We start from the raw sequence: 21,000 nt of genomic DNA, 5'->3' as shown, positions 1-21,000 counted from the left end.
CCATCCATAACTGTGATGTTTGATTTGTGTGTTTTTAGGGGTTTTTTTTTTAAATAAAACTTTAGACATGGCTATTATTATGTTGACAGTTCACATACGTTTTGGCCTAAATCTGGTGAAGTCCAAAGGGTGATGGGATACCATTCTAAACAACACCATGTTGTAGTAAATACAGTCTATTTACCGCACACAAAATCTGCAGTAACACTGGTCATATGATAGAGATTATTGACTGATCATAGTTCCAGGAAGATTTAGAGAAGGTCACTATGTAAGCACTTGCAGACCGGCAATTCATATACAGCGTTATATGCAGATCAGTGTCAGTCTAGAATACTTCAAAAAAGATTTACATATTTTGAAGTCTCTGGTTCTGCAGTGCGGTAAGCAGTGAGGGACTATTATTAAAGGATATATTGAGAATCCTGTCATCTGACTTCAACTCTCTCTTCATGTTTGTCCCACAGAGACACTGTCCATGAAGGGTCTGATCCTGAACTGCCTTGGCAAGAAAGAGGAGGCCTTGGAGCTGGTGAAACGAGGTCTCAGGAATGACCTCAGGAGCCATGTCTGTATCCTTTTGCTTGCCACGATTTACCCCGACAAGAAGGGTTGCTAATGATGTATTCTTCAGGTGGTCGAAGAATTCATGCCTTGGGAAATTGCTCTGAAGAAGAGTAAAACATAAGCTAATCAAGATAATTGGGGGTGGGCGAGAAATGCTGGGGCCATGTTTATGTTATACCAGATATATGTAGGAAATAGGGTGGTGGATGAAAGATATTCCAACCATAGAAGAAACATCTAGTAGTCAAAGAGAAGCTTCACATGTCTCTGACAACTGTCACTTAAAGAAGAATGAACTGTTTCACCTTTGCCAAAATGCACAAGAAGATCGTAGCCATACAGGTGTACTTCATAACAATAATAAGTTGAATACTGTGACCTACAGATGGTCCAGTATCATTACATGGGCTAGTGGCTTGTGCTATGGGCCTGTTTAGCTCCTAATGGGGGAAAATGGCCTTTTTGACCTGCTGCAGATGTTTCTGGTGGATTTTTAGTCAGACATTACCAGAATTATTCATATTATTAAATATTTATGATCAATACACATAGGCCTATGTGGAGGTCAGTGGTGGTGTGTCATTTTCCTTGACCAAATAAATCTCTTCAGGTTGGCATGTGTTTGGTCTGATCCAGAGAGCTGATAGGAAGTATGATGAAGCTATAAAGGCATACAGGAATGCCCTCAAGTGGGATAAGGTAAGAATTGTTTGGGTTTGGTTCCTACGGGGAGGAATAAATAGCATATAGGTAGCCATGCCCCTGTTGTTTTTGTTTTCAGAGACTCTAGTTAATCATTTTTACAGTAGTCATCATCCATTAATTTTGTACATATTAGTCATCATCATATTCCGCACAAACTTGGTCATATTGTAATGAAACTTGCAAGGATTCTTAAGGGGCAGGGGATACGGAGTTTAAATAGTACATTTGGCCCTATGGTGGCCTGTGGATGGGACCTGCCCCAAAGGCCCATACCTGTATAATCTCAGAGCTTCTCTTCTCCATTATATATCTAGAAGTAAGGCAACCAAGGTGTATTGCATTTTGATGCCTATAAAGGTAAAATACGAGTAGTCCAAAGCAGTTGAAGTGGTGGCCTGATTGAGTGCATAGGGGGATTATGGGTAAGTGGGACTAACATTTAAAGGAATTGGCCCATTTGGCCTCTACTTATCAACTCTTGCCATTGAATATATTGCCTTTATGTTCAGAAAAACAATTCAATAATTCAGATTACTAGCCACTATGTTAGAAGCCATTGTGCACACACACAACACACATATACCAAGTTGCACAAAATATTGTATTTTTTATGGTGTTTCTTTTATGCAGGACAATCTCCAAATTCTGCGAGACCTGTCACTTCTCCAAATACAAATGAGAGACCTTGAAGGATACAAGGTGAGTGTTCCGATTGGAACTGCGTGTAGCTGATGTAGACCATCTTTTTGCCTATATTAATAAGGATTTTTTTTTCAGAGTTCATTAATTTCTTCCAACCGAACTGCACATGAAAATGTACAGAAAGCCCACTTTGTCTCAAAATATTGGTGTGTACACAGTATACAGCAAGAAATGACAACTATTTTGCCAATTCATTATAGCTTCATGTAGTAACACATATAATGATAAAGGATGTTGACTGTCACAATTTATTATCAATGAACCGTTTTGCACAAGGGCATATATTGAAACTAAAAGCTGACTTGGTAGAATGTGTTGATCGGCTGTTATACGAATGATACATGTAGTCATACAACTCTGTTACATGTTGGACTGTATCCCAGCCATCTTGGCACCTGTGCTGAAGATATTGTAGAATCCTCAAATACACGAATGGGATAAATCTTTTTTGTGTGTGTACTTGCTAAAATCAATGAATTTCCCCCCATCAATGAAAACAAATGATCCAGTACTTAATTTCTGTGATATAGAAGTCGGTTTTATCTTATATCGTGAATGATCTTTAAGAGTATTTTGCCTGGACCTGTAATCAGGATTGTCGAAAGGAAAATAAAATAGAAACAAAAGCTTGTAATAAATAATTGTGGATTTATTTGAAAGGACACAAGATACCAACTGCTTCACCTACGGCCAGCGCAGAGGGCCTCATGGATCGGATATGCCATGGCATTCCACCTCCTCAAAGACTACAGAATGTCTCTAAACGTGCTTGAAGAATTCAGGAAAACTCAGCAGGTGAGCAATACAGATCTCTGGATATCTAAGCATGTGTCACAACTTGCACTTGGTAAAGTGACAGTTGCCTCTCATCTGTTGCAATCCTGTACCACTGCAAGTCATTTCGTGCGTGATTCTCTTTCTGACATGTAAAAGCAGTTCAGTGTATTGTACAATAAGATCTTTTTATGTAGTTGATGAACTTAGTTTGCTAGTGTTGCTTGCAGCGATCCGTTGCTTCAGTGCTGATTGAGGTCAGCTAGTCAAGAAATCAATAATGGGTAATGTATTATGGCCTCTTTTCCAACCTCATGTGTTCGGAATGAATGATGATGAATGTATTAGGAGACAAATTGTGTGGTATATAGTTTATCACAGAGTTTCCTGCCTGATCATTTTTTCAAATTCAGAAGCCAAAAATTATTCTTTTTAAAATTTTTCCAGCCATATATGTATTTTATATTATTTATTTGTTTATTTATATATTTGTGTGTGTGTGTGTTTGTGAGAAACTGTGTGTCCTTCAATTTTCCAATCCTGAAAGAAGTTGGTGTGAGTCAATAAATGCAGAAAGCATAAATGCATGCATTGATGATGAAAGATAGAAGTTTGTGCTAGATTTGATGTAACAGTTCTATGGGCTTGTGTGTAAATACAGTGTTCTTGCAATGTTTTCCTGAATTTTCTCTGTTATTCTGTCAATTTCAGGTGAAGTCTTATGACTACGAACACAGCGAGTTCTTACTGTACATGAATCAGGTAATGCGGGAAGCTGATATGCATGAGGCAGCTCTGGAACATCTCAACAAATACCAGCAACAAATCTGTGACCAAGTATGCCTTCAGGAAACGAAAGGTAATTTCCTCCATAAGGGGAATGTCTGGCTAGAAAACAGATTACCGTTAGTGAGCTTTGGTTCGGAAAATAATTTGCCTATAGTAAACTTGCTTTTGTCATGCATTCTTATGTTTATTTTTTCCTCTCCGCCTTTGACCGTGCATACTGCAATTTTGAGGAAAAGTAAATTCTTTGAAAATAACTTTAAAAATGAAATACAATGCTTGTGCCTCATCAAATGCCATGTAGGTATGACATGTAACCTGTTAAAACTTGGTCTAATGCATAGAGGATGACATTTGTTTTAAGAAATTAAAAGGATTACATAATACAATAATGAGATATAAATGAAGCATCGTCATCAGCATCCAGTAATGTTTGAATGGGAGTTGTTTTTAGTTGGAGCCTCACTTTCCTTGTGACGTTGCTCCACAGCTGATCTCCTTCTGAAGCTGAAGAGGAGAGACGAAGCCAGGCTGATCTTTGAAGGCCTGCTAGACAGGAACCCAGAGAACTGGGCGTACTACGAGGGCATGGAGAGGTGCGTCCTGCCCGAGACGGAGGGAGAGAGGCTAGCCATCTACACGCGCTGCGCTCACAAATACCCACGGGCATCGGCGCCGAAGAGGTTACCCCTGAATTTTGTCACAGGTACGGGACCTGACCATTTTGTCATCAAATTTTGAGACACAATGGCCCGAATTCACGATGGTGATACAATTGAAACCATGGTTTAAACCATGGTTTAAAGGGATGGTACAGTATTGGTATAGGTGAGAATTGGGCTTTTAACTTTTTGCGAGATATCAAGAAACCATTTGTAATATAGTACAGAGCGTACCTTTCTAAGAGGAATTCGAAGTTTATTTGATGAAAATTGGCTTTGGAATGGCTGAGACATCAAAAAATAAAGTAAAACAAAGAGATCGTGATAAAAGATGGGTTCCACATTTTATTGGAATTGCTCTGTTTTGGGTATCTCGGGCATTTCAAAACCAATTTTCATCAAATAAATATTGAATTCCTTTTGGAATTCCTTGCTCTTTCATATTTCATGAGAGGTTTCTCGTAATCTCACCCCAAAATTTTAGAAACTTGAGGTTAGGTCTCAACCAAAACTATACGATCCCTTTAAACTATGGACAAAGACCATACTTTTGTATGAGGCGCCAAGTGTCGCATGGCCTATTTCGTTACGAAATCAGTAATTTCTTCGATGAAATGACCATTTCATTAACGAAATGATCATTTCATCGACGTAATGTTAACATTTCGTAACAAAGTGACCGATTTCATAACAAAATAGGCCATGCGACACTTGGCGCCTCATACAAGCTATAGTCTTTGTTCATGGTTTAAACCATGGTTTCAATTGTTCCACCTTCGTGAATTCGGGCCATTGTGGTCCCCTAGTCACTGACCCTCTGCCAACCTTGTAGCTCACTGACCAATTACACTGATAACATACACAGGCTCTTGTGTCAGCTACTTGAAAAACAGAACAAATAACAAAAACTGAGTATCAGTGGTACAGTATAGTTCAGGAGATGGTACAGCAGTAAAAGCAATGTGTCTATTGTGAGAATTGATGAATGTAATTGCTTCAAACTTCCCACGTGAAATTTCAGCACTGAGACTAGTCTGGCAAGCATCATTGTCATTCAAGAACAGGTAGACATCCTGACTGTGCACCCACAACACTGCTGGTATTTCTTAACCTGAAAATAAGATTTACAGCAACATGAATGCCTTCTGCTCCTTTCATCTAAATGCATTGTTGAATGATGTACCGTAAAGTTCCGTGTATAAGACGCACTATTTTTTCGTCGGAAAACATTGAAAATCGGGGGTGCGTCGTATACACGGGTACAGTCAAAACACGGAAAAAAATCCGTCATGTACACCCAATTTTATAAGGCCAACTTGGGACCATGTATGCCCATCGACGTTTGGAAGGTAAGCAATCACTAAAACTTACGGATAAATGAGCAATCTTTCAATCTGGACACACACAAAAGCTGCAAATACGAGATAAACTTACATCGGCCTTGTGCAGTAACGATGTATCAATCTGGCCATAGACAACAGCTGTAACAGCACTGCTGTATGCTACCGATGTCAGTCTACGAAGCTACCAACAGCCAACCTAGTAGCTGGAATACGCGATGTACAGGTATCATTACTAAATTACCGATACCGTAAAACTTTAATAGTATCAATATGGCCATAGACAAAAGCTGTAAAATACGGAGTAGGATCGACACTATGTCACCGTAAATATGAACGATGTGTGAAGCATGCATGCATATCCATGTCGTTCGTTTGCTCTTCATTTCACGAGTCCAGCATAGCTACACTGTAGCTACATGTAGCTAGCTAGCTAGCAAGCCTTTGGCAAAGGCAGCAGCTGCAGAGAGGCTTTTGCAATGGACTCGCGTGCACACAGCGATCGGGTCGTAGCGCGCTTGCCTGTTGCACGCTGTGTGTGCAAGTCCATTGCTCTCTGTGTGCGTGTGCTGAAATTATAGCGAGCTGCCTTTTGCAAAAGGCTAGCACTGTGCATACAAGCATGGTACAAGAGACACATGTTACTGGTAATCCCTCCGGGCTAAACAACAGTGAGTGTACTCAAGTAATTACCGTACGCACCGTACGTCTCGCCGTATGATCCCTCTGCTACACTTGTTGATGTTTTTCTTATTTTTCGTAATGAACCTTCCAGTGTACATGCGTCAATATGCCAGACACCCTCTGCTATGTATGACAGCAAAGATCGTACTGTACACTCATGAGTACGATATCCATGACACAATTTATCACGATTGAAAGGCGAAACAATAGCAAGTGAGTACCGAGACAAGTCTCGCATTTTGCGTCTTCCATATTTTGCTGATGTCCGATGAATACCGTTAAAAGAAAGTATAAAAGGAAACGAAAAATAGAGCAAATACATGCTGCATTCTAGGGAAATTTTGAGCTGAAATAATATGTATGACACACGCAATATTTGCATGGAAATTTTTTTTTTTTTTAAATATTTTAGGTCCAAAGTAGGGGTGCGTCTTATACACGGGTGCGTCTTATACACGGAACTTTACGGTAATGTGTTCCAACAGGCTCTTGGAGTGAAGTTCTGGAATGTCTTTTGGTCAATTGATATGATTGCATGTGCTTGCTAATCTTGAGTTGCCTTATGAACACTTCGTCATACAGACTCCATCAGTACAGCGAAGAACTTTAAAAGTATCATGACACACGTCTTTCTGTAGGAGACTCCTTTGACCAAATACTAGATGAGTACTTGAGGAAGATGTTGAGGAAAGGTGTCCCGCCCGCCTTCACCAGTCTGCGAGGACTCTACAAGGACCCTGCCAAAGTTGCTGCAATAGAGAGGATAGTCCTTGGATACAGGGACTGCCTTGACTCGATAGGAAGATTTAGTAAAGACGGTGAGTGAGATACCTACATACTTGGTCTTAATTAAATTGCCATCTTTCATTTGCAAACCATGTGAATGTCCGTTTTTCCTACATCTTTGTCTTTGGGCAAAGTGTTGAAGGGTCATCAAAGTTTTAATTTGAGTTAATTTGGGGGTATTTTTTGGGAGGGGGCAGGGGCTTTGAATATACTGAGCATACACACACACACACACAAAAGAAGAAAAGAATACCATTTAAATTAAGTGAAATGTAGCAGATATTTTACATTTCTCTGCCCAGAAAGTGGGCTGTAAATCTGAAATAGTAGAGAGAAATTTGATTGTAGCATCATTTTTATATATTTTTTTAAACCTGGATAATGAGAATGCTAAACCACGCAAGCTTCACTTGAGGCATTTACCGCCATATACTTGGACATTAGAGATTGATTTGTCATGATCGGGAAGTAATCTCTGAGGAGAGCCATTATTGTATAGAAGAGTAATTTCTCAAGAAGTTTCCTCTCATCTTGCATGTGTCTATAATAAATGTTTTCGAATGCTTTCATTTGCAGACCCGATGGATGTGGATCGAGAACCCCCTACAGTACTTTTATGGACACTCTACTTCCTGTCTCAGCACTATGACCATTTAGGCAACCAAGTCCAGGCTCTGGAATTCATTAACAGGGCCATTGAACACACACCAACTCTCATTGAGCTCTTCGTAGCAAGGGCCAAGATCTACAAGGTAAGACTACATTGCTCCAAAGAGTCCAAGCAAGTAAAAAAAATAAATAAAGAAGCAATTCTATGTAAGAAACTGTAGCCCAGCAGCTCTCTCCTCCACAAACACAGTCATTCACTTTTTATGTCTGGTTTAGTTATTGTGAGAAAATTCACTTGGTTTCTTACAGAGCATGTAATAACTCTCTATGACTGAATTTGACCTGATGTAATGTTTCAAAGTTAAAGTCTGATCAAGTGGAAATTTTTGCACGATCAAAAACTAATGTGAAAATGAAGGCATGCAAATATTTTTGCTTGTTGTATATAACACTATTGTTACGGGAGGTTAATTTGGCCTAACGAACCATCATAACCACCGAAAATACCCAGACTCTCAAACAAGGTGTTTGGTCGATCTCGGTCATCTTTTCGAACTCCTTTATTTACATATTCCTCCGCGGAACAATCAAGTGCCCAGAAATGATAGTACAATGCACATGTATCCATAACACTTCCCCCCTAAAAGAGTGCATTTAACGTTTTAACACAAATGGACTCTATGTACGTTGGCACAATATTTTGGAACAGCATTGTACATTCCTCTTCCAATTCACTCTTATAACTCCATGAGTTTACCATGGTTACATCATTATAAGAACACATAAACAAAGTATGCTATGGCTATATCATCATCACAACCTGTGATAAAACATGTACGACTTTAGTACCATTCAACATGTTCCAATCTTACACTCTCGTGAGTTACTGCTGCTTGTGAGTTACAGCATACTGGAATTGCATGTAGTTGTGCAACACTGAATACTGCAATGTTAACTTTCTCAACACCTTAACCTTTATGCAATCATGTTATGCATACAGTACAAACAATACATTTGTACCAAAATCATGTGGTTTCCTCGTTAGAACACACATGCAACATAAATCAATTTTTTACACTGTCATTATCAAATGATTAACCTGTGTACAACGATTATAAAACACGTCATCTCTTCCACAAGCAACTGCATATAATCCAACTGTTGTAATCATATTACAACCTAAAACCAAAACATCATATTCCATGATATGTGACTTGCATATACCTGTAGACGTGGTGTCAGCATCTATTGAAATGTCAAGATATCAACAAATGTCATATACCCGAATTATGTTTCTAAAAACTTGCCTGTCAACATACAAAACACCAAGAGTATGACCTACCTAACAAAGCATCAAATGAACCTGAATGAGATATCCCCGATGATAACCTGTGTGTATACCTGTATGCATCCCTGTATAACACAGTTCGCTTAAATACATGCCTGTTGGTATATTGGATCAACTGTGAAATACTGGACACCTTCGCCAAGGCAATGATTGAACTATAACAATGAGCAAAAGCTATGTACATGTATAACTATATAATTTCTGTACCTAATACAGTATACATGCTAATTAAATCCAAAAGGCAACATCCAATAAACTTAGGGTGTATGCCACAACAAATTTAACCAATACCTGTACATGTACAAGTATAAAACTTCAAATACCTGAACGGTACCTACATTACTCGATACATAAAACAAACAGCAACACTACCTGTTTGAAGTCATTTTACCAACAACTCACATTCTTGACAACTGTTGATGGCTAGTGTAACTTAAAACAGCCTTCATAATGTCTTCTTTTGGAGAGTGACTCAAAGCACAATTATAGCTTGCTGTGTTTCCTTATTAACACAAACATGTCTGAAGATACTTCCTTGTTGTTATTTACACATTCAAAGTGCCATTCATGCTGTTGGCATCACAATTATAGTGTATGCAAAATACATACATAAACATGATGTACACACACTTTCCTGTGTACTTGCAAAACAGAATTACACCTGTTTAAAGTGTCACAAACATAAAATACATTTGCACAATTGTTGCATCTGGCAACAATACAAAATATCGAGATGTCTCAATTAAGCACGGGAAAGTGTGTCCGCGACAATGTTTTCCTTTCCGCGAATGTGCCTAATGTCAAGGTTATACTCCTGTAGGATTAAACTCCATCGCATCAGTCTCTGGTTTTTGTTTCTCATTCTGTTGACGAATGTCAGTGGGTTGTGATCAGTCCACACAACAACGGGTTGAGTTGTGCTGCCCACGTAGACATCAAAATGGCCGAGCGAAAGAATTAACGCTAGGGTCTCCTTCTCAACGGTAGAATACCTCCGCTGGTGCGCGTTAAACTTCTTCGAGAAGTAGCAGACTGGTCTGTCCACTCCATCGTCATCAGCCTGCATCAGCACGGCGCCTGCTCCGACATCGCTGGCATCGACAGCTAGGCTGAAGCCTTTTGTGAAGTCCGGCGCTGCCAACACAGGACCACTCGACAGGATTGCCTTCACTTGGTCAAACGCAGACTGGCATGCGGCTGACCACTGGAACTTCACGTTCTTCCGCAGGAGATCAGTCAAGGGTGCCACAACATCCGAGAAGTTATGGCAGAAGCGACGGTAGTATCCGGCCATGCCGATGAATCTCATCAGCTCCTTCCTCGTCTTGGGAACGGGGACATCTTGGACTGCTCCTACCACATACATGACTGGCTTCGCACTTTCACCTGCACTTCTCTCAACATACTTCTTCAACATGTTGATGTGACACAACCGTTTCTTTTTCTTCCTGTCTGGCGTCTGAATGATGTAATTCACATCACTCAATCTCTCCTCCACGACATAGGGACCAGAGAAGCGAGCACACAGAGGATTACCAGGAATGGGCAGCAGTATCAATACCTTTTCACCGGGACTGAACATCCTTTCCCTGGACCTCTTATCAAACAACTGTTTCATGTTCTTTTGACTGTTTCTCAAATGTCCAGCAGCAAATTCACGTGCACGAGTCAGCCTACCACGGAACGTGGTCACATAATTCAACAAACCGGGTGACTCATCCTCACCCAACAGCTTCTCTCTCAAGACCTTCAATGGACCACGAACCTCGTGTCCAAACACTAACTCAAAGGGACTAAATCCTAAGGACTCTTGCACAGACTCTCGCACCGAGAAAAGCAACAACGGCAAGCCTTCATCCCAGTCCTTCTCGACCTCAAAGCAGTATGTTCTCATCATGTTCTTCAGCGTCTGATGAAAACGCTCCAGAGCGCCTTGACTCTGTGGATGATAGGCACTCGAGGTTACACATTTGATACCCAACTCACGCATCACTTGCTGAAATATCTTTGAAGTGAAGTTGGAACCCTGGTCTGATTGCACCACCTTTGGCAAGCCAACCGTTGTAAAGAACTTCACTAACGCCTTGCTAACGTTCTGTGCAGTGATACGCCGAAGTGGCACAGCTTCTGGAAGTCTCGTAGAAGCGCACATCATAGTGAGCAAGTACTCATGTCCAGCCTTTGTCTTTGGCAAAGGACCAACACAGTCTATGATAACTGTGCTAAACGGCTCATCAAATGCTGGTATGGGCTTCAGGGGAGCAGGAGGAATCTTCTGATTAGGTTTTCCCACCACTTGACAAACATGACAAGTCCTACAGAAATCTGAAACATCCCGTCTCAAGCCAGGCCAAAAGAAATGTTTCAAAATCTTGTCAACCGTCTTATTGACTCCAAGATGACCACCAAGAGCTGACTCATGCGACACACTCAAAATGTGTTTACGAAATACTGTTGGGATGACAATTTGGTGAACTTCTCGCCATTCTTCATCACTGGAAGAGTCAACTGGCATCCACTTCCTCATCAACACATCTCCTTTCTTATAGTAGCAAGTCCTCTCACTCAGTGCTTCTTCTTCAGCAAGAGCACTATCACACAACGCTACCAACTGTGGATCATTCTTCTGTGCGTCAATCAAAGAGCTCTTGTTCAACCCAATCTCAGTTTCATCTACAGGCTGAGACTCATCCACTATCTGATGTGATTTTGATGCTGCGGTTCTACTTGCTTCTACATCATCTAACCGACAGAAGAAACTCCCTTCTAGACTCATATCCTCTGGACTAGCCTTCAATTCAGACTCCTCTGATTTTCTAGACATGGAACGTGTGACTACACAAGCTGGGAAAACTTCAGGGAATTCCTGAACCAATGCAGCTGTCTCATTTCCTTCTTTATCCAAAGGGACTGCACTGACCACTGGAATAGTCACTTTGTCTCCTGCAAGATCATTGCCTAATATCAATGCTACACCATCCATTGGAAGTGACTTCCTAACACCAAGGCTCACCCTTCCTGAAACTAGGCCTGACTGCAAATCGACTGTGTGAAGAGGGGCTTCAACGTAACCTCCTTCTACTCCTTGTAACAGTACACTTGTGCCTGTGGACGAAGTTTGCCCAAAAGGAAGGACACTGTCGAGAATCAATGACTGGGATGCACCAGTATCTCGCAGGATGGTAACCTTTCTGGCTTCATCACACCCTACCAATGACACATAGCCTACAGAAGTGAATGGTTCATACTGAGACTTAATCTTGTCTTGATCAGCTGACTTAATCACACTCTGAACTTGTTCACACCAATCACCTGCCGATTCCACTGAACGACTCACCAATCCATTGGGATGAGACTTCATTTCTTTGTCTTTTTCCTGTTTTTTCTTGTTCAGAATGGGACAATTAGACTTCACATGCCCTGGTTGCCTACAATGGAAACACACAATAGGCTTCTCAGTGTTCCTACCTTTCTTGTCAGTCTCATTTTCTACCACTAGACCAGCTTTCACCTCTGTCTTACTGCTAGAATTTGTCTTGCCAACACTTAGACGATTAGGAGCTGCATATTTGCTTCCTTCATACCTGTTTCCATGACTATGGGACAAAGTATACTCATCAGCCACTGTACTAGCTACCAACAAAGTTTTCACTTTCCGTTCCTCAATATGCGAACGCACCTCTTGAGGTAGCGAACTCTTAAACTCCTCTAGTAGCACAAGTTCCCGCAAATCATCAACAGTATCCACGCCTACTGATTGCAGCCAACGAGTGAAGGCAATTTCCTTCACTTTTGCAAATTCTCTGAATGACTGTGACTCCAGTTTTCTACTATTCCTGAATTTTTGTCTGTACGCTTCAGGAACCAAGGCGTACGCGTTCAGAATTGCCTTTTTTACTGTTGCATAATCCTGAGCTTCTCCGCGTGACAGTGAAGCATAAGCATCACATGCCTTTCCCTTTAACTTAGTCTGCAAAAGATGAGGCCATTTTTCTTTCGGCCACTCCATGCTATCCGCCACCTGTTCGAAATGCAGGAAATATCTATCCACATCTCCTTCATCGAACTCAGGGACCATTCTGACATTTTTGGCGATATCAAAATGCCCACCACTGACGCTTACACCATACTCTCTCTCACCGACTTGACGAGCCCTTTCAAGAGAAACCTTCTCTCTCTCTAACTCAATTCTCGCTTTTTCAAGTTCAAGCTCTTTCAGACGTACTTCTACACTCCCTTGCACATCACCAGGGGGACTACCTGATATGCTATGCAATGCCTGGAGGGGAAATACTTCTTCATCTACAAGAAATTTAATTGTCTGCTGTGTAATCTCTGACTTTTTCATTGTGCTCTTCACAGCAGGAACCTTGTAGTTTTCTGCAACACGCAACAGATCAACCTTTTTCAAGGTTAGCAACTCCTCAACTGTGGGTGAATCCACAAACTTCTCAATGGAAAAATCTTGATCTTTCTCCATTCTGCACCAATAATGTACAGTTAATAGTGCAACAAGAAAACCTGACTTCTCACCAGCCAGCCAGCTGAAAAAACCCTTTTCAATTGAAGAAAACCAGTCGCACTATAAACAATAACCCGTATGCTATACCACACACGACCCGACTGGGAATAACCCGTGTGCTAAACCACACACAAACCACCGTGGAATAACCCGTGTGCTATACCACACACGAACCACCGTGAAATACCTGTATGCTAAACCACATACAAACCACCGTGGAATAACCCGTGTGCTAAACCACACACGAACCACCACGTACGGGACCAACGACCAACGTTTGACCAACGTTTCCACGCAGACACTACAGCAGCGTATACCCAGATTAAACCATCCTCAACACTACGCACGTGCCAAATTAACCCTTTCGATCCCGAAAGAAATACGAACGTGAGTTTCCCTCACGCAGACACAGAAAGACGACCGATTTACATCAAAATGTATACCATATCACTCCGCGTCCATCTCCGTGCATACACACACGTACACACACTACGCCGTAAACGCACCATGCTTTCTCAAATCGTAACACCTTCACATACAGTACACTGTAACAATCACGATGCAAACGACATACGTAGTTGCGCGACGTAAACTGTATCGCGATCGCCCATGTCCACGACATAGCATAGAGTGCTACACACGCTACTCACCGAAATTCATCGGCCAAGCGAGAACGAAAAAACACTCCTGGCATGCCTGGGATAATATCAAACCCGACCAAATCACCTAAGTCCGCAGAAACCCTGCCGAACTCTCGTGACGTGCCCCCAATTTGTTACGGGAGGTTAATTTGGCCTAACGAACCATCATAACCACCGAAAATACCCAGACTCTCAAACAAGGTGTTTGGTCGATCTCGGTCATCTTTTCGAACTCCTTTATTTACATATTCCTCCGCGGAACAATCAAGTGCCCAGAAATGATAGTACAATGCACATGTATCCATAACACTATGTAACGTCTGGATTCTGCGGAATTAAAAACAGGAAATTCATTTTACTCGGCAGAGCTCTAAAAATTACTTGCGCAAAAATATTCACTTTCACAGGATTGAAGAAAAATCTTACTGATACCACCCGCAGGAAAAAAACAAAAGAGGGAAATGGTAAACCATTTGGTTATTATCTGCAACTAGCATGATCAGATTGATGGAGTCGTCAACCAAAGATTTAGGGAATGCAGAGATTAGAAATATGTAGATTTGGTCCCCATGGTGGCCAAGGGATAGAAGTCTTGATGGCCATTATAAGTTCCAGGCATCATCTTGCAGATGTTGTATGGTTACCTAAATAGGTAAATGTGTGGTAATTGTGTTAGTACCCCTGAAGGTCTAAGTACCATTTACTTTATCTCACAACTGTCAAACAATGGGAATAACATTGAGGGGTACTGCAGTTCAGGGTTTATCAAGGAAGGCTCTAACTTACTTACAGATTCGATGAGCATCAAACCCCAACCCTTGCATGCCTGTACAATGAGTATGGAATTTTATATAAGTATTTATTTGTGACCTTGAAATATTGTGAATGATTCTGTAAAATTTCTTGTAATGGTAATTTGGCTTTCCTCCTTTCCTGGTTACCCACAGCATGCGAGAGACATCCACAAAGCAGTAGAGTGTCTTGATGAAGCCCAGTCACTGGACACGGCTGACCGTTACATCAACTACAAGTGTGCCAAATACATGCTGAGGGCCAACATGGTCAAACCAGCCGAGGAGATGTGTGCAAAGTTCACAAGGGTGAGTCTCCTGTACTGTAAATGAGGTGCATATTTGTAATGGAGATAGTTAAAGCATGAGATAAGTCCTGGCCTTGCATCTCTATTCCACTGTGATAAATTGAGCTATTGATGTCAACATTTTATGAGATGGCGTTGTCAATAATTTGGTGTACTCTAACTTTCCAGAGCTTTGAGCCGTGTCCACCAAACTTCCACCACAAGTTCATCACCTAACAATGCAGGTCAAGGTGTAATATTTATGAAGTCAGGCAAGATCAAAGGTCAGAAGGTCAATAAAGATACATTGAAAAACACTTTAATCACAAATTGCAATATTCAGGCGAGACTTCACTTGCCGTTTGTCTTTTTAATACAAAAGGCAAACAACGTTCACTTTGGCACAACAATGAAAATTTTATCGAAATCAGATTTTAACTAAGAAAGTTATGAAATTTAAAAGATTTGGTAAGATTGTGCAAAAGAGTGTTTGAACAGTTGATATGAATGAGCAATTGAGTGAGCTGAGGATGTCACACCTCATGATTTTTTATTGATCATCTTCAAAAAACAGTCTTCTACTGTTGATCTATAAATCATATGTTATTGGAAGCTGAATAACTTTGAAATAATGATCAGTCCGATATATTTTGATTTGAGACTGGGCATAATTGCATTTGAAAAATCAAAAAAGAGAGGAAATTTTGTGATTTTATGCACAACTATTTGACACGTTGTGTGGTGATGACACCATTTACTATTTCACTGTCTTATTTGGTCTGTTCAAGATCTGTTTGGTGAAATTTAGCAATATTTCACAATGTCAAAGCCTTCCAAATTTTTGTCAGATATTGATTAATTTTTTGCTGTTGTGCTTAGATTTACTCTCCCTTTTTAAAATAAATTTTAACTGGTCCAGAATTGTCCTCTACATTTTGTGATACCTTACTTTGTTTGTGTGCTTTAGTACAGCATACCCTGTAAGTCTTCTCATGTCTGTGATTGAGAAAGCTAGAACTGAAATCTCTCTTTCCATGTCACAGGAAGGAGTCGCTGCCATGGATAACTTAAACGAGATGCAGTGCATGTGGTTTCAGACGGAGTGCGCCCTCAGCTACCAGAGGCAGGGCATGTACGGGGAGGCGTTGAAGAAGTGTCATGAAGTAGACAGGGTGAGTGGGAACCACACAGAACAGAGGCATTAAGAAGGATCAAGAATTGTTGAGTTTTCCACCACAATGTATAGGATCTCGGTGATAGAGAGCATGGCATGTTTTAGGTTAGAGGTCAAAGGTTACGGTCAAATTTGAGGATGACTATGTTTGAGTAACTTCACCATTTAGGTGTGTGATCTTTCGAGGTACTGGCCTGAATAGTGACAGAGAGAATACTGATTTCAGACATTGCGACAGCACATTGATATGAATACCCTTTTCTGCATAGTGGGCAGAAAGCAAATACGATACATTAATCCACAGAAAAATTACCTGTCAGACACTTTCACATGAGTTTAATGTTCCATTATGGATTGAACAAGTTTGTGCCAGTTTGTGATATGTGGAATATTTTCCGTTAAAGACACGGTAACATAGGGAAACATGGGTGGTCTGAATTTATCAATCTTCATTTTTTTGCCCACTGGGGTACATTTGAAAACCACGAATAGCACCTGTCAGTGAATATGTGCATTGAATAATATGTGACCCGCTGCAACAAAAAGGTCCTAAAGTCGCGCACGGTCGAAGCCGTGAAAATCGAGTTTGAAGTCAGAGCATTAAAATTGGCCAAAACTTACGATTTTCTGATTTTGATATATTATTGGAGTCTAACATGTCTTCTATCATCTGTCGAAATTTTGAAGCAAAATGATCAAAGGAAAGATTAAAAAAATTGCGTTTTTCTGAGCCATGTTTTTTGGCGTTTTAATGAAGCAGAAACTGGTTCGAAAATTTGGATTGAGCGCCACAGATAGGTTCCGCCCCCAACAACGACCAGAGTGATCTCATTGGTCAGTTTGCTGCTTGCTGCTAACCGAAGCGTGAAGCTTGCACAGTGCCCAGTCGACTGGTGTGTGCGGGCGGAGTGCGCTATGCTCAGCTACTCACATCCTGGTCACTGATTGGTTGGTGAGGAGACCGCCGACGCTGATGTGCTTGAATGAACTCTTCGGGGGTTGCTAGGGCTTACCTTCTATTGTCCAGAGGTGAAAACTGACTTGGGTGTCCGTTCATCGCGATTGCGTCGAAAGGAAGACTTTTAGGCCGCTTTTCTGGAAACAGTGATTTTCCAGACGTCTCGACATGCTCTCTTTTAAACATCGATATCTCCGCAGCCGATTATAATTATAAAATGTGTTGTATATCAATTTAAAGCAGAAAGATTAGGGGATTGTATCATGCAATTTTCAAATAATCGACCTCGCCCGACTTTAGGATCATTTTGTTGTAGCGGGTCACATATGCTTATTTGTAATGGCTGACCCCAGTCTAGATTCTTCAGCTGTGTGTGTACATACATACAGATCAGTGATAAAGCTGTGCACAAGTTTTTTATGGTGATTCTCTTATATATCCGAGCCGGGCCAGCCTTCCGACTTAATGATATTCCCACACTATTGGGTCTTTAAGAGGCAGTATAAATACCTACTTTGTCACTTACCTATTTACCACACACCAGCATTTCACTGAAATCATCGAAGACCAGTTTGACTTCCACTCGTACTGCATGAGGAAAATGACGCTACGGGCCTACCTGGGTCTGCTCAGGTTGGAGGACGTTCTGCGGAGTCACCGCTTCTACTTCAGGTGTGCCAAGATGGCAATAGAGGTGAGAAAGCAATACCAAGCGTTTTGATGGATTCCTTGGTATTTCATAGCTCATGTGAGTCAGAGGAGATCAAATGAAGAAACTATTGTTGAAGGTAGATGTCAACCAGATGTTACATTTGCAAAATACAATCTCTCCAGTAAAATATTCCCTGCTTACAGTACATCAATATCATCAAAGATATGTGTATTTCTTTTTCAAGGCCCTAGGCAACTGTTACCAGGCAGACACAGCAGTGAGGAGGAGTTGTGCCAGAAGTTAAGTCAGTGATTGAAATACTGGCACAAAAGCAACTTAAACAGGTTGGAAAAGAGACGGGTCGAAAAGTGATCATCAACACTGTGTTGTAAAATGTTTGGTAGTTCTCAACTTGATCTGTGTGTTGGATTTTCTTTGCTGCAACAAAGTTTCCCCCATGTCAGACTGTTAAAATTACGGCAACCATAAATTGCAAAGAGGTGGGATGTTTGACATTGTCGGGATCTTTCATGCAGGTGTACATCCGGTTACACGACAAGCCGCTGACGGACTCTGACGCGGCGGACGACATTGACACGGCGAACCTGACGCCGAAGGAGCTGAAGAAACTGCGCAGCAAGCAGAGGCGGGCCCAGAAGAAGGCCCAGCAGCAGAAGCAGGAGGAGGAGACGAAGAAAGCAGCCGAGGGCAAGCACGGCGGCGGCAAGAACAAGCACGACCCGGACCTGGACGGACCCAAGGAGGAGGAGCTGGTCCCGGACAAACTAGCCAGGGTGAGTGAGCATTCCTTGATACATTCAAATTAAAGATTTGAATAGTCTCTCCTCTTGACATTTATTGTGATTATTTTTTTTTTGACACAAAAATATCTGGCACTGAAATTCACTGACTGTTTTTCACATCTCATATACATATTTTTTTTTCCATGACCAAATTTCTGAAAATTGGGGTTCAAAGGTCAAGTGTCAATGCTAAAATGTCACTTTTTTTCTACATCTTGGAAATGGCTCAAGGTATCTTCAAGAAACATAGTACTTACGCATGTACTGCCTGAGCATGATTCTCTCGGGAAATGGGGGGTCATGGGTCAAATATCAAGGGTCAAAGGTCAGGTTGAGATGCTAAAATTATACTATTTAATTCTAAATTTAAACTATCTTTTCCTTACCTTGGAGGCTACTCAATGCATACACTTGATTTAAAGTAGGTACGTACATGCAGTACTGCACAATGATTCTGTAGAGAAAGATTTGTGCCCTGGGGTCAAAAGTAAAGTGAAAATGTTAAAATGTCACAACTTTGAAACATGTCATGTCATTTCATTTTCTTTTCTTTTTTTGCCATTCATGTGAAACTGTCATCTCACATTGTCCAGATATAGGCCTGCTGTAGACCTATGAGCAGAACCATGTGATATTGCGAGGACATACCTGTTGCCATAGCGACATTTCTAGATTTCCAAATTGAGATTGAGAGCAATATTTACCTTCTGTTGATACACTTCACACTTTATCATTATTAAAGGGATAGTACAGTATTGGTGGAGATGAGAATTGGGCTTTAAACTTTTTGCGAGATACCAAGAAAACACTTATGATATAGTACAGAGCATACCATTTTAAGAGGAATTCAAAGTTTATTTGATAAAAATCGGGTTTGGAATGAATGAAACATCCAAAAACAAAGTAAAACAAAGTGACCGTTATAAAGTGTGGGTCCCACACTTTATTAGAGTCGCTCTTTTTTGCATATCTCAGCCATTCCAAAACCAATTTTCATCAAACAAATGTTGAATTCCTCAAAGAATTACATGCTCTTTCATATTTCATAAGAGGTTTCTCATTATCTCACCAAAAAATGTTAGAAACCTGAAATTAGGTCTCAACCAAAACTGTACGATCCCTTTAACAAAAGAAATAAAAGAATGGTGTCCATCGAACTTTTCTTGAGCTAGTGAAGACATTTGCCATATACTGTAAAGCAAGATATTTTCATGCCATGAAATTTTCGTGAATTAGAGCCAGTGGCCTGTTGTACGGCAAGAAATTTTTGTGAATTGGCCCTGGCATTCAATGCATATAGTGTAGACGAGAACTTTCGTGTTCATTTTGATAAGAGAATCTTGGTTCTTGCAAAATTCGTGAAATCAAAATGGTTTTACAGTAGTGATTTAGAGTGGGAACTGTACATTTATGGTTTGAATCCGTGCTTGATATCTGTTACGCTTGATATCTGTTACACTTGACCAGGTGGAGGACCCTCTGGAGCAAGCAATCTACTTTCTGAAGCCACTCCAAACCCTTGCCAGAGACAGAGTGGACACACATCTCATGGCATTTGAAATCTATTACAGGAAAGGTTGGTAGATTTACACTTGACTGAAGAGAAATTTCAATTTTTTTTTTCTTGAAAGGAGTGAGGATGACTGGCTCAGCTCTGAACAAATGATCATATCATTCATTCTTTCAACCCAATAAAATAGAAATGGAATGGTACATTTGTAAAGATGCGTTACGGGACTATTAGCAGTGTTCGACGTGGAGATCAAGAGTCTGTTTCAGAAAGAGGCTTGCAATTATTCCAAGCTGAGAAAATGCAGTACAGGCCAACCTTGGTTATTGGGCTATCTCTTTTCAGAATCTCTTTATTATCCGGACATGGACTGGCTCACAATTGTCCTTGTGTTTTCACTGCAAAACTGTACTGAAAGCACAAAGCAACAATTCCCTTGTAAATACTTCCTTGTGAGGAAATACAGTCTAGACCTAAATGTTGATCACTATGATACAATGAATGGTTATCTCACTTATCTGACCATGGCACATATCTACTCCCAGTGGGCGATGGATCCCGCAAAGGCCAGATAACTTATACTGCTGTTATTTCACCCTTTTGTGCCAGGGACTTTGAAAAGTATGTACAATGCTATGGGGTTTTCTGTGTCAGTCGGCATTTAATAATTAACTTGCAACTGATACAATTTCAGCTAAT

General features: G+C 40.8%; 1 protein-coding gene across 1 annotated transcript in view; it reads left to right on the top strand.

Moving 5' to 3' along the window:
* The window catches only part of LOC139721569 (N-alpha-acetyltransferase 15, NatA auxiliary subunit-like), a 32,469-nt gene that overhangs the window by 8,043 nt on the left and 3,426 nt on the right, over nt 1-21,000 (top strand). The window contains exons 3-15 of the mRNA XM_071632902.1: nt 468-572; nt 1,178-1,266; nt 1,903-1,971; nt 2,635-2,769; nt 3,460-3,607; nt 4,025-4,240; nt 6,859-7,038; nt 7,583-7,758; nt 15,074-15,226; nt 16,248-16,376; nt 17,881-18,030; nt 18,525-18,782; nt 20,259-20,367. Coding sequence (XP_071489003.1) covers nt 468-572; nt 1,178-1,266; nt 1,903-1,971; nt 2,635-2,769; nt 3,460-3,607; nt 4,025-4,240; nt 6,859-7,038; nt 7,583-7,758; nt 15,074-15,226; nt 16,248-16,376; nt 17,881-18,030; nt 18,525-18,782; nt 20,259-20,367 — 1,917 coding nt within the window. The remainder of the gene's footprint in view (nt 1-467; nt 573-1,177; nt 1,267-1,902; nt 1,972-2,634; nt 2,770-3,459; nt 3,608-4,024; nt 4,241-6,858; nt 7,039-7,582; nt 7,759-15,073; nt 15,227-16,247; nt 16,377-17,880; nt 18,031-18,524; nt 18,783-20,258; nt 20,368-21,000) is intronic.

This window comes from Diadema antillarum, unplaced genomic scaffold (assembly GCF_040938485.1).
Source record: "Diadema antillarum isolate AM-2024a unplaced genomic scaffold, OU_Dant_1.0 scf00000146, whole genome shotgun sequence".
NCBI classification, from domain to species: Eukaryota; Metazoa; Echinodermata; class Echinoidea; order Diadematoida; family Diadematidae; genus Diadema; species Diadema antillarum.
This window is presented reverse-complemented; position numbering and strand designations above follow the sequence as displayed.